The 15,352-nt window shown below is 42.2% G+C and overlaps 2 protein-coding genes across 2 annotated transcripts in view; one reads left to right on the top strand and one right to left on the bottom strand.

The window, feature by feature from the left end:
* hsd17b3 (hydroxysteroid (17-beta) dehydrogenase 3) overlaps window positions 1–15,352 on the top strand; it is a 122,324-nt gene that overhangs the window by 15,665 nt on the left and 91,307 nt on the right. The gene's annotated exons all lie outside the window — the stretch shown is intronic.
* Window positions 9,341–15,352, bottom strand: part of ipo11 (importin 11) — an 86,282-nt gene continuing 80,270 nt past the window's right edge. The window contains exon 30 of the mRNA XM_076165175.1: window positions 9,341–11,250. Within this exon, the coding sequence (XP_076021290.1) occupies window positions 11,086–11,250 (165 nt within the window). The 3' untranslated portion in view covers window positions 9,341–11,085. The remainder of the gene's footprint in view (window positions 11,251–15,352) is intronic.

Raw genomic sequence — 15,352 nt, 5'->3', positions numbered from 1 at the left:
GGGCGTCTTTGCACTTCCACAGCATTTGTTTGTTTGATTGCAAGATTACTCAATACTTTATTAGTTAATTTTTGACAAAGGATGCACATGGGTGTGGCTTGGAGAAGAGACGTTTAAATTTTGAGAGTGCGGCGCGGCGAGCAGATCCAGACGAACAATATGTGGCCGGTTTGGGAACATTAATGGAATTGATATGCAGGAACAGGTAGAGGCAGACACATGCCCACTAATGTGGAGCTGATATAATGCCAATTCAGTGGCATGCAAATGGGTTTCCTTGTCGACGCCATTTCTCTCTATTCATCATGAGCTTTCACCCCTGAAAATGAGCCTGCTGATAGAGGACAGGAGCAGGATAATGGCGTGCCACTCTCACGCAGGCTGGCTGGCTTTGTTGTGATATGTAATCTGTATACAGTCTTTGGTCCAGACTGGAGCATTATGTTCTGTGGTCCACCTGTGTTGTTTGGGTGTGTACACAGTCAGAGCTGCAGGAGCCAGAGAGACGAGAGGAGGGCCATTACTCTGAAACACTCCCCTCCATACTGTGTGCTGTATATCATGTCAGCTGGTGTGAAATTCATGCTCACTCTGACCCATTTTAGTCCAGCGCTCAATTTTGAATTTACACTAATAAGCAGGCAATATAAAGACTATATACATATACAACATGCACATATTGCTGTAACATACCCACATGATCAGAGGAAGCCCTACACCTTCACTGCCCTCTATTGCATTAATCCAGCCCCTCTTCCTCCTTATTCACCTTGGACTGAGGGCCATTAAACAATCAATAACTGATAAGGAGACATTTTAGTATTATAACATTGCTGATAAGGCTTGTTGCAGTCCTCTTAGATACATCTGTCTTATCTGCTTTCCTTTATGGCTACTGCTTATCAGTGATTCTCTTCCAGGCACTTCGGGGATTAAACCAGATTTACCGTTGGGATTATTTTCTATTCTGGAATTTCATCTGTCTACATTGTCATATCGGTAAAAAATACGATAATGATGTCAATAGAAATAACAATTTGTCAGACAAAGAACACAAATAAGGCTTTAGTTTATGGGCTAACAAATCTATGTCTCATCTACAATAAAGACCTTTATACAGACAGGATTGCTGTCAAATTCCCCTGTGAAGCATAAAAATGTACAAAATTATATGATCAAAACATTTGGTTTAGATATTTGGGCCACATGAAATCAATACTGTGCTTTATGAATTGTTTACTTGTGAGTTTTCTTGCCACTTAAGTGTAAACAAATGAGATCCATGTCAACTACAGACCAATAAGAAAAGGACATAGGAATGTAAATAATTCTATTAAAAGAAGGATTCAAATCAGGGAGAGAATTACTGCTATTTTGATGAATTTAACATATTTTCACACTAAAGATTCAAAATACATCTACTGTAAATCTATTTGGAGGTAATGGCTTATTCAGTTATAAGCTTCTCGGTGTTGATATTCCTATATAGATGGTGGGTTTAGAAGAGCTAAATGTGCTTTAGATTAGATAGAGACTTAAATATCTTAGCTTGGATGTAGTATTTGTATTATTGCATAAATTAAATCCCTGTAACGTAAAACTCTGCCTGGTTTTGTAGTGGTCAATAGTCATCATCCTGGCTGAGGAAGTATTTCATAAGCTTCCGCGCTTTCATGTTTTATGTTTCATGTTCCACAGCAGCTTTACTGGCCTTTCACAGTTTTGATACATTTCTGGCCGACTGATAGGAAGAGCTTAACATGATAATGAAGGCTGACTGCTTAGTCGATATCTAATTCAGTCCGGTAAAAGCTGACACAGACCTCATTACAGTGTCTCACAGAGTTTGACATTTGGACAAAAGAAGGAGATTATAGTGTTCAAAGCAAGGATCCCCTCTGGAGATCAAAGACAACACAGAAAATAAGCAACTCAATTAGAAAGAAAGAATACATTTGGTACCTGCAGTACAAAGAGACAGATAACGGTTCTCTGCTCAGGAACACAAGAACTGCTCGGAGGCTTGAGCCGTCAGAGGGAATGAGAAATCCCACATGATCAATAAGTGTTCGATTCAATTCATCGCCTGTGTCCAACAGCGGTGAAAAACCTTTACATAAGCCCCAAAAAACATCATTGTTAATGGAAAATCAAAACGTCATTAAGAAATACCTCTGAGCTTTTATCCTCTAATGAGGCAGAGGGTGTAGCTAAAAAGTAATTAAAAGCGTATGAGATTGAAACTTATGCCGTACCTTTAGGCACAGCACTCCATAGCAATGGTATGTTAGGACAATGGCTCTGAAACACCTCTTAGCAAAACCACCCACTCACCAACAAGCTGCAGTACTCCAATACTTCACGCAAAATACTACATTCAGGCAGTATAAGTATAGTATAAGCACAGTGATTTAAGCCATTTTCAACAACATAAAACAAACTGATGAATGCAATTTGTGGTTTTTAGGGAGAATTTCCAGAGATTTCAATAATTTTCATTCTGTTAACATTTCCAGAGACATGCTGGGAGATGAGATGTGCCACACTCATTGGACGACCCTGCGACACCTCCACCAATGGGAACGTCCCAATGAAAGCGCTTCAATTCACAGGCAATCAAAACTCTAAAAAGACAACAGAGAACAGTCCGCCTCGCTGCTGCTCATCCATCAGATCTGTTGTTCATGTCATTTGTGTCGTGGGGTCAGAACAGCCAGGAGATCTGCTCGTACTGTGAATACTGGTAAGATAAGATACGATAAGATAAGATAAGATAAAAGTTTATTAACCAGAGGGAAATTACTGTGCAAAAGTACAGTAGAGAATGAAACGAAGAATCACCCCTGGAGCAAAAAGAAAAAATGTGCAAGAATGCATGCAAGGTAACAAAGTGGTGTACGGAAGAGACAGACAGACAGACAGACAGACAGACAGACGTATCACAGAGTACATGTTTGAATTTCATTGCCACCATGTCGTGTTCAAAATATCTCAGGCCGGCAAGAAGGACTTCAAGTTGAGAGAGATCACACTTAAGCTGTTTATTAAGCAAAAGAGGTTAAAGCTGTGGTACAGAATATTGACTGACGCCTGAAGCCATGAGACCTCAGCTGAGACCAAAAGACCTGCACGTCCGCACATGAGCCCAGAACTCAGGAGTTTCATACAATATATACTGTTCAAATGTGGGTGTGTCTCCTCCTTTGTGTTGGTTTCTGGTTGGTGGTCCCTGGCGAGCCCACTCCAGTCAGCACATCCCTCTTCATGCATCCTGTACAGTGCAGATGATATGGTAGTGCTGTCTTCCCCATATTGATTTTTTAAATCTCCACTTCTTCCAGTGAACCCTGTCCAATGATCACTTCGCCCGATATCCCCGATGTGCAACATGTGATGAATTCAGTCCTTTGATTCACTCATTGATCCTGAAAACCTGTGGACTTGGTGTAGCTGTCCTTTGATAGATGTTATACTTAACAACATAGTGCTATATATTGTCTTGCATTGTCCATTCATATGAACTGACTCATCATGTGAACCTTAAACCTCCCCGCTGTAGACAGATGAAGAATCTGATCTTGTCAGTTATAGATCACCTTAGTTGGACCTTGTTACTGAGCTTCCTTTTCGCCAGAATCTCTCTCTCTCTGTCAGCAGGCTTCTCTGTATCATAGTTTACACATAGACTATTCTCAATGACAAGCACAGTAAAAATGGAAATGAATATGATCACACTCATCACTGTCCTCTCCACACACAAGGTTCAGTTTAAGTATATAGCAGTATACATTACACATTATATAGCTGCATTTCATGGTGTGTTCTATATTCTGTCCACAAAGAGAGATTCACACCCCAACCTGAGTTGTACACATAAGAGCATTTAAACATGTTCAGGTGCTTCTGATAAGAGACAGACACTTGCCAAACATTCCACTTTCACAGCAAATGAAAACACTAGAAAAAAATTAAGCTGATTCCGAGTGAAAGCCGCCATCCTCTTTCCAGATTGAGCCTCAGCTGTTAAATGGTTGTTCTCAGTCGGAAGTAGGGCTGGTTGAGAGGCTAAGAGGAGCAACGCAGTGGGAGAGAATAATGAATAAAAGAGAGCTGGATTTATCCAGCAAAGGTGGGAGAGGGAACAAAGTGCGTGTGGGTGATTGACACTTCTGCATTTCCCACGTCATCCCATTTTTTTTAACCTTTATGCTGCTATGAATCCCGAGTTATTCCCTCAAGTGACATTCTGCAGAATAGTGTACGAATGGAAAGTGTGCATGAAGTGCACTAGAAGGCCTGGAGCACTTGCCAAATTTACAGTGGCAGCGCCTGGAGCCCTGAGCGGAGGAAACATGAGAGTGTGTGAGCTAATGAGGGTGAACACCACGATGGGACCCACATTTCAGCACATGGCTGTATGGTGTAATTTTGATGTAACACCTAGTGATCCTACAGCACTGCTCTCCTAATCTGGAAACATCATCATCATCTTCATCATTAATTGCAAACCCTTTTATTCCCTCCGTGCGTTCGCTTCATTCATTCTGGTCGGTGTTTAAATTCCACCACACGGCAACACGTGGGGGCTTAGCGCACACTCGCCGATCAGATGCTATGTGTGGAACAGACCAACACCGACTCCTTAGATATTGTTCTTGGCGACTTTAACAAAGGAAATCTCAGCCATGAACTCCCCAAATACAGACAGTTCATTAAATGTCAGACCAGAGAGGAGAACACCTTGGATCACTGTTACACTACAGTCAGAGGGGCTTATCACGCCGTTGCCTGTGCTGCACTCAGATACTCGGAGCACACTGTGGTCCATCTGATTCACGCATACAGGCAGAAACTCAAACTGTGTAAACCTGTTGTGAGGACATCTAAAAAGTGGACCAGTAAGGCTCTGGAGAACCTTCAGGCGAGCTTTGACTGTACTGACTGGGACGTTTTCAGGTCTGACACCGACAGTCTGGACGAGTACACAGAGGCTGTGACATCATACCTCAGCTTCTGTGAGGACAGCTGTGTACCGACAAGCACCAGGGTGAGCTTTAACAATGACAAACCCTGGTTCACGGTGAAACTCATGCAGCTATGGCGGCAGAAGGTGCAGGCATTTAGGAGTGGGGACAGAGACGGGTTCAAAGAGGCTAAGTACAGATTTAGCAAGGCGGTGAGAGATGCTAAGAAACTGTACTCTGAGAAACTGAAGCAGCAGTTTGCGGCTAATGACACTGAATCTGTGTGGAAGGGTCTCAGAAAAATCACCAACTACAAGCCTAAACCCACTCAGTCTTTAAATGATCTCTGCCTTGCAAACAGGCTGAATGAGTTTTACTGTCGCTTTGATGGTCAAGCTGCCAGCCCTGACATCATCCCCCATGACACCTACAGCAATCGCCGTCAACATGGCCCTCCACTTCACCCTCCAGCACGTGAAGCTGGGGAAACACGTCTCGGATTCATCAGCACCGCAGAGAAGGTGATCGGCTACAACCTGCCGTCCCTCCAGAACCTGTACGCCTCCCGGACCCTGAGGCGGGCAGGCAAGATTGTGGCCGACCCCTCCCACCCTGGACACAATCTGTTTGTAACCTCCCTCTGGCAGGAGGCTTAGGTCCATCAGGACCAAAACCTCACGCTACAAATACAGCTTCTTCCCTTCCTCAGTGGGCCTTACCAACAAGGCCCGTGTCTTCCACTGACCATATCATTCAGTACATTCAGAGGCGGCTTGCCCAATTATAAAGAAACAGGTCAAATACGTGCTTAAACAAATAATTTCCGACGTAGTTAACCTGCGGGATATCCGTAAGAAACTAAGGAACGGGGCAGAGATTCAGTCACTGGTCACAACTGAATAAGAGTGAAAGCCAAGCAGCCTACTTTTGTGCGTCACGTCTTCACCCCCTGCCTGACCAGCTATTGTCCTTTTATAGTATGAAAGGATTAGAAAGGAGGAAAACTTCGGCGCCTGTTCGCCCGGCTTTGTTCTGTGGAATGGACCTGAGCTTCTATTATACTCAGGAGGCATTAGCCAATCAGCAAAGTGTTCACACAGCACTACTCATCCATAGCATGTGGTTATCTATCTCCATAACACATTGGTCAATGCAAATTGGGTAGAACGAGAGTAAGTATGGCGGTTTCAAAACCATTGTTGGTTGCTTACATGGCGCGTCGAACGGGGGATTTAAAAGTCATTAATCAGCAGTTCAACATCTGACACTTTAATCAGAAGAGTTCCCACATGCCTGCCAGGCGTGAGACAGGAGCAGGAGAACGACGGCTCCCACACACAGACACATACTGTACACACCTGCACATTAAAGTTTGAATACCCATGATACCAGCACATCCACTTGACAGACATGCTAATGCTTAGACATGTTTGGAACTTCAGTGTTTAATTACAGCCTTCCGCGGACAGACAAGAACAGTCACATCTAATCACCGTCAGGGCACACGAACAAACAGCTACACACCCACACGGTGTCACAGACAGTTTCCTCCTCCACAGGCACCAGTACAGGTAACTGCCCAAACAAAGGAAGAGAAGAGCAGATTTAAAGTGCTCTGACGGCAGCTATGATCCCTCAGATAATTAGGTATTTTACATCTCCTTATGCTTGCAGGACAGATACAAAAAACACCATCCGTGGTACGATTTCGCTTTAGGGAAAGTGTGATTCGCTTCACAGGAACCTCAGTGAATAAACTGGATCAGCTGATGCCACCCACAGGGTTGTTACAGGTGCTGGACATGCTTGAAAACACGTTCATTTCAAGGTTTTGAATTAAGTGCTCGAAAGTGCTTGGAATAAAATTGTAAGCGCATTATTTTTCATAATAAATCGCTATCTGGTTGACTTATTTCGCTTTTTAGATAACAACATAAAACAGTGAGTGTGTCAGGTCGGAATGTGCGCCAGCAAGACGACGAGAAATATGAATTATTGCTGGAACCAGGAGGAGCCACAAGCACTGCTGGTGTTCCTGCTGTAGGTTCCAGGTTGCTACCGGTTACATGTTAGAGACCCAAAACATTTTCAGAAGCGTGATTAGCGGCACCTAAAATCACGTTTTCACCTGTGTGATACTGGTGATCTACTACTATCCCCCCAGTCACGCCGCCTGACCAAGCAGCCAATCAGTATGTCCACTCCACCGTCTCCACTAACATTTATGTATTGGTCCTGAAATGTAACATAAACCACTCAAGCAGTTTGGTCTGACTTGGAGCTGGAAGGTGTGATGTTGCTGACTCTGAAGAATCATTTTTATAATAAACAATGCTGTTGATTTATTCCCCAAATACATAATACATGCATCTCATGTACAATAACGGGATTTAAACGCTAAATCATGCATTTACTCACAGATGTCTTCAGCAGCTGGGCTACAAAACCACCTGTGTGAGATGCAAATCACATCACTTCTTAGTCCACCAGTAACAAAAATATATTCTTATATAGGTATATATATCACAGACATTCTGTGATATAATTGAATAATATAATTTCTTAATTCTGCAAAAGACTTGTAGGCACCCATAGGAGTCAGCTGGCCCGTCGCCCTGGAAGCCAGAGGAGCTGCAACTGTGGAAGGAACACTGTGGTTGTTGGTGATGACCTCGTGATTGATCCAGCAGCACTCAAGGGCAGATGACATTTTCCACACTAGTAAGTCCAGACTTAATGTTCCTCAACTCCCATTTCAACAACACAATTCGTCCCAGTGTGTAAGCGCCATAAAGTTCTCATTTACTGATGGATAAATCTGTGTTGTTGCTTTGGAGAAACGTTTTATAAGACTGCCACTCACTTGTGTTTGTCAGATGCAAGTTTGCGTTGTGGTTAAAGAAAAGAGTCAAACACGAACTCTCTGCCCTCACACTGATCTGATCCCTGCTAGAGGGATTGACTGATTAAATAATAATAAAGAAATGTATGTTATATTAGCTTAAGGTTGACATCTAATATTTTAAGTGGGTAACTAAATTAGTGAAGAATCCAAGATGTAGATTAGTGCTCATCCTCCCCCTCCGGTTTGATCATTCATTACACTGGATAATTAAGACAAAGCCTGGCCTGTCAACTACCTGGGCCTGTTATCTCTAATGGATTCAACTGCAGAGGTAGTAGGCGTAAAGAGAGAAAGACTTTTAGAGGAAAGAATGAGTCCCTTGGATAGATAGATAGCGTGAGGGAGGAAGGGAGGAAGAGACACTGAGGTGGGAGGGGACGACCACTACAGATATCCTACTTGTATCTTGGTACTCTACAAACCACATAAGTGACCATTTGTGACATTCAGTCTGCAGCACTTAAGTGGAAGGGGTCGATGCTGTGTCCGCTGCTGATATTATGTGAGACGGAGGCAGCAGCGGAACATTCATGATGTTGGCAGAAAAGTAGACAAGAAGAAAAACACCTCCACACACAGCCATAGAAGTCCCTCGTGTACACTCCAAGCTTTCTTCCGCTGCTGCGCTCGACTTCTCTCACGACGGCCAAAGAAAGAAAGTTAGTTGAAGTTTTTCCTCAAAATTGCCACTTGTTTTACAGTACATTGATTGAGAGATTCAAGTGAAGATTCTGATTAAATGCTAAGTTCTTTGATGCTTTCACATTAGTTAAGATTGTTTTCACTAATGATCCTGAGTGGAGTCAGACTGGCAGTAAAGCAGATGCTGCAGAGATTCAATCAGTCGGGGTCTAAGTGTTTCTCCACCTGGTAGTCTTCCGTTTTATGTTTTTTATTTTTCACCCTTTTCCAAAATTTAGACACAAACCACGCCCCAATCAAGAAACATATGCAACCTCTGTGCCGTTGTCTTATTAATCACATTAACATGCGCCACATTTGTGTCTGTACTGTGATTTGGGCAAAATTGCGTTGACATGTTTAAAATCCATTTGCAGCTACAATGCCTCGCTTACTCTGCATAAGCCAACATGGAGTTAAGAAGATTTTAGACTTTAATAAGGAATTTAAAAAATAAATCAATGTATTACCCTAGTTTCAAGGTGCATGTAAAACAAACTTCTCAGTGTGCTGAACTCAGTCTGCGAATCACTACTGGGATCCTAATGGTTGTAATAATTATGAGCTTATAAAGTTAAAAGTGCTGTGATACCAATTTACCTATTTGTTTTTTTTTTTTACACCTTAGCCAGTTCTTTTGTTTTCTAGACGTAAACACACTCCTGAGACTCAGACAGCAGACAGACAATTAAGTGCTTGAAACGGCATCTGGGATTTGGTAGGATTAGGATCTTCGATGAAGCGTTCAGTTACATGGGTCAGTCATTAATGAAAGGACACAGTGCAACAGTTTGGCTGATTACTGCATTTTATTGAAGGCTTTGGAAAAAGCAACAAGGATCATTTCTCTTCAAAACAACAACCAATCGTTTCTAAAAACATTCTGTGTTTTGTGTTCAAAACTTTATAACTGCAGGTCATTTCACAGAACACAGAAACCTTCTATGGCTCAACTAGATATGAAATGAAAAGAATTGTTAGTAAGGTCTAGAGACTGAACGCTAAGTAGTAAGGCAGAAAGCATAAGGCCGTAATTCTGACTGCTACTCAACTCCATCACAGTGTCGGGAGCTGATGTGAGGATTCTCTCCATAGCAAGGAGGCTGACCAACATTATCAAACCATATTAATCCATCAGAATAGACTATAAAGGCAGATAAGCTAACACTTCTGTTCAGTTAAAACCCAAAGAAAAATAGACCTTCAATCTCAAACAATAATTTGTTAGACCACAAGTTTTCAATTTTGGGTCCTACCATGAAACTGTAAGCCATTCAAGGATGTGGATATCACTTCACTCATTAGCACTTGTTCTGAGAAAGCCTATGGGAAAACTGTTGTTAATCAAAGAAGTAAATCACAGCATCACCAACACCTTTAAGAACTCATGATCAGACAGTTGCAGAGCAGCATGGTAGCCACGAAGAACATTCTCTAAAGTGATTTAGAGAACTCATTGCAAAGCCAAAGTGGCTCAGCTGTGGCTTTTCAAATTGTCAAATGAGACAGAGTTCAGAGTTTAGTGAAAAGAAAAGGGTAAATTATACCACCAGATCTCATGATACATTTGTAGTCAGTCCACATGTCAAAAAGTCAAATGAAATGATGAATGGGAACAATCCAAGATAGGAGTGTTAATGCAATTTCAGCCCGATTCACACAAATTCACACACTGCGCTAAGTCCTTCTTCAACCACTGTGATAAAAAGCAATAATGCGAGAAGATCAGGAAATGATGAAAATGTATGAAACAGTTTTTGGTTATTAAAGTGCTCCCTCCAACACACTATGATTTAGCAGCAGCATGTATTTACATATAAACCTTACAAATCAACCATTAAAAATCACCAATTTTACAGTCAAAATTCCCTCTGACCAAACTCAAGACGAAAGAAAAGGCTTTCTAGTTCTCTCAGTAGTTACTTCAACCTCACCTCTGGTTATGACAAAAATCTGTTTTTTTTTAAAGGAAGCAAATAAAAATGAAACAATAAACAAAAAGTAAAAAGTAAAACATTATCATGCACGTTACATACATACAAAATTACATTATCTTTTTTTCTCTTTTAAGAATAGATTCTGTAAACACTGCTTTAGGTCCTTCGGCTGGGTATATCCATATTCCTGCTACAATCTGAATGTTTTCCATAGAAAATAGTCTGAGGCTTCTGCTCTGGCACCTGCAGATAAGTTTAGCTATATCCACCTCAACCCCCGAGATCCCTCCAAAACCAACTAGAAGAATGGATTGGAAGCTCTAGTGTGGTTATAATTGTAAGGGTGATTTAAAAAAATACCAAGTTAGTGTCCCTTTTCAAAGGAAGGAGGTCAAATAATCCACAAAAAAGAGGCAGGGATGATGGAGATTAGCTGAGGGACTGCACATATATAAGGCATAGCATGGGCAGAAGGGTAGGATTCCAGACTTTGGGCAGATTGTTAACTTTTCTGGTGGGCTTTTAAAAGGGGGTGAGGGCAGCTTTAGGCAAACATGTTTGTGTAAGGTAGTGATGGTAAAGAGGTTACCGACGTGATTCACAGGCCTTGAAGGAATTCCTTGAGCTGTCGTACAATCTCTCTATCCACGGACTCCATCAGGGCACCAAAGCACTGGTCACCAACCAGAGCCTGCTGGCCTTTCAGCTTCTCGTAGACAAAATGCTGCAGAGACACACTGTGCACTGGGTCCGCCAGGGCCAACTACAGACACAAAAGCAAAAGGCACATAGATTATCACCTGGGGAAAAGTCATGAATCAGCTCTGCTGGCGAGAGACCGGAGGCTAGGCAGGTCTTAAAAACTGTAGAGAGTAGACAGCCATACAGTGTCCTTAGAACTCTCTCATACAAAGAGACATTTCCCAAAAGAAGCTGCAACCTGAATCCTTAAGAAAATCCATCTGTCCATCCCCTTTTTTATGTGCAGGGTTGCAAGGGGCTGCAGTCTTTCCCAGCTTTCATTGAAATATCTGAGAAAACTGCAGTGACGCTCCCCATCATACATTAAAAGTTTGTCATACATTAAGTAAAGTCTAGATTTTAATTAATTTTAGTATGGTCTGAAGAGATTTGAATACTTTCTGAATGAACTGCATGTAAAACAAATTGTACATAATGGATGTATGTACGTCCATAACAAAAACAGAGAGAACAGGACAGTAAAACAAAACCAAAGGAAATGACACAGATTTCTTTCTTTAATGATCGACAATCAGACAGAAAAATACATATAATTTGAGATCCCACAGGCACATTCTGCCAAATGAAGAACTTTTGTTTGTTGCGTGTTTTTGTATCAGTAGAATGTTTCATCTCGTGCTCTCAGTGTGTCGCCACCCTTTTGCAAACTGGGCTGCACCTGCATGTGGAGATTTTCCAACAGTGGCCTCAAGGCTGATCCAACCGTGACGGTGAGAAGACAGACACAAAGTATTTAGGTAGATCACTACCTTAATCTCACTGGGGAAAAAAAACACATCTGGAATAGGAGTAATACTGTTTTAAAACCGTGCAGGGCCCCCCTTTTGTAGAACATTTTTATTGCAGCTCTCAGACTGACACTCTTAGTTCATAATCAATACCAGCTTTGGCCTGTACTTTGTTTTCTATTGAGGCTCACATCGGTAGGAGGTAGCAAAAGGAAGTGGTGTGGCTATGGCTCTCCTACATAGCAGCGGGTAATCGCTCATTCCCCTGCTGCGTTGGTAATAATAATAATTAGTCAAATCCCTCCCAACTGGGCTTGTAACACTAAACTAGTGGCTAGCTAAGCTAACGATGTGTCAGACCAGCTGATCAGCGCGAACTGTGAAGCGGCACTAATAAAAACACAACAGGCTGAAGAGTCGCAAAAAAACAGACAGACAAACCTGATGACAGAGGATACAAATACATGGAGCAATAATGTTATCTGGACACTCATTCTCCTGCTGCGATACGAAGAAGTATCGCTTCATTCATTTGCCTAAGGAGATACTTATTGTTATCACTCCTCTCCCCGCGCCCCTAGGGGGCTCGCCCCCCACTTTGGGAACCACTGCTTTAGTGCAATAAAGGCACACTGCTTCTGTACCTTAGCTGCTGGAGCTACAGAATCCCTCAGCTGCTCATGAATGCACAGTACACTAGCCTTAATATGGCTCCAGTTAATTTGACTTCTATTATTCCTGGTCTGATATATGGGTACACACATAAAAGAAATATGAGCGCTGCAGTCTTAAGAATGGTGGGCAATGTAAATATGCTGAGGACTGCGGGTAAAAAAGGACATCACAAGAATCCATAAATTAACACACACAAAAAGCTCAGGTCACACACCAATTATTCCACTTGCTCATTTAAGCACTGTGGACTTTTACATGTATCTTATCTTAACACCAGGCAAACGTACATGCCCACATTCACTCTTAATTCTACCAGTATCTGCCGAAAGAAGCAATATATCCACAGAAAATGGTGGAGGGAAGGACAGAAGGACTATCATCGGCAATCTACTGCTTTATGATGAAAAGCTGCTTGCTACTTCCACCTTGACATGAACATCTAACAAAAAGCTAAACAAAATGGTTCCCTACATGCAGCCACGGCCATTCATCAAACACTGGAGACAGCATGTGGACATTCGTGACAACAGTGTATTAAAAAAAAGAGAAAAGAAATCAAACAAAACAAGGAAAACCTGCATGTCTGGCCAGAGCTGACAAATCTCTGTGGGCAAGCACACTGTCATTTATTCTCAGAGTTACAGTGGGTTCACATTTAAAAGCTTGTCCTTGTCCTGCAAATGAATAACAAACGAGCACCGAGCAGCCACTCAAACCTGCGCTAATGCACGCTGTCCCTTTGACCCACCTTATCTTTACTTCAATTAAATTCTCATTTTTCATTTCTTATATTGATGTCTAGGCATCCAAATGCATTTGTGAATATTGAATGCCGATTCATGTTCATTGATTCCTTTGAGCTTGAGGATACAATCAAAAAACTACGGAATTACCATTTAAGACGATTCATTCTGCCGCAAAAGGAGACCAAACAGTCACATGTTTCACACGTTTTTGCGGCACCTGTAAGCAATTATCATGTAAAATGTCCAGAAAGTATTTTCATCATTTTAATTTTGGAACTTGCTTGTTGTCAAGCAGTCTTGACAAACAACACACACTTTCTGTGCCAGAATCTCCTTTTTCAACACAGATACACAAACCGGACATTGTACAAGGCTTGTGCGCGTTTTGCACAAGCAGGCCCACTTGCAAAAACCACAGGTGGGAAATGATTTGGTTTGGTAGTAGCAGGCGACTGTAATGACATTTGGTCTCCAGCCAATCATGGCTAAGAACGTGCATTAAGCTAATTAATGCTTTGTCATTAGAGTATGAATTGAGAGAATGACTTCATGGGAAACACCTGCATTACCATCAGCACATGCACCTGCTAGGATGTATATACATATGGCTTAGGAGCAATAAATGTAATTCAAAAGCATCAGTAAAAATGTACTCAATAAAAAATAGAATACACTGCACATACCCTCCCTAAGAGAGAAAATATTAGAATAAAGATAAATGCACATGCTTAGTGTATCAGCCCATGCATATGTGCACATACGCCCAGTTGAAGTTCTGAGCAAAAATGAGATGAGAGGCAGAAAACTACAAACAGAAACAGAGGATGGCACAGGGATCAGATGAAGAGCAATGTGCTGACGAAGACTGCTGTGCCGAGACTGTGCAGGAAACAGCTCTGATATAAATCAGCATGAAAACTGGAAGCTCCCAATAAAGGCAATCGGCAATTCTAGTGGGGAAACAAAGGCAGAGATGAGAAAAGAGGGGAGAAGACGGGCAAGAAGAAAGACAAGAAGAGCCAAGGGCACGACTGTCGGGTAGAGAAGAGAGTGGAAAGCAAGAAAGGAAGCAAGCTGCCACCCAGAAAATCTACTGTGAGCAGTGTGAGAGGAGAGGTCAGTGCTGACTGGCACGGTGTCGCAAACAAAGTGATGTGGAGCGCAGTTAAGAGCGGGCAATCACAGCTGTATCTCACTGTTAAGGGTAGAGAGGAGGACACAAAAGGGAGGAGTGGGCAACGTGAGGAGGGGAGCTGGAGAGAGATGGCAAGAGGGGAAATGACAGGCCCTCAGCTCCCCAGCAGCCGCTGGCCTTTTTCCAAAACAAACCAAGTAAAGAGTCCCACGCCATTACTGCAAAACACCACTGTTGTACCACACTGGCCTGCACCAGAGACTTCACACACACACACACACACACACACACACACACACACACACACACAGTGTCAACAACCCTGATATGTGTAATGCCCCAATTTGTGTGAAAGACACATACACAAACACAGAGGCAAACACAGCGGTATTGAAGCAAGCCAAATGTTGTTACTGTTACATTACGTCATCAGTGATTCCCAGAAGGTATCACTGCACTAAATCTTAAAGGAGTAACCCTCTGACCGATGATGTCCCAACTCCATTTCTGTGGACTTTATCTCCAAACCTCCCTTGAAAACGTGATTCCTCTCAGTCTTCCTGTCCCCACATTATGCTATTTTGTTCAGGGAAACAGCAGGGACATTAAATGACACAAAATCAGACATGACGTTAGTGACTGCAGTTCCAGTATATATCTCATATCCTGAGTTGACCCATGTTGATGTGAAAGCACATAAGCAAACACAGCGTTAATATCTACTGTACGTGCCTGCATTCACGTATACTTGAGTGTGTTGTAATGAGTTGCCGTGTTGTTTTGGGCTCATTGCATCACACTCTCACGGAGGGTAATTTT

This window comes from Genypterus blacodes, unplaced genomic scaffold, assembly GCF_046128005.1.
Source record: "Genypterus blacodes isolate CSIRO-AG114 ecotype Tasmania unplaced genomic scaffold, CSIRO-AGI_Gbla_v1 ptg000141l_1, whole genome shotgun sequence".
Taxonomy (NCBI): Eukaryota; Metazoa; Chordata; class Actinopteri; order Ophidiiformes; family Ophidiidae; genus Genypterus; species Genypterus blacodes.
The sequence above is the reverse complement of the archived record's forward strand: the minus strand, read 5'-3'. Positions and strand labels throughout refer to the sequence as shown.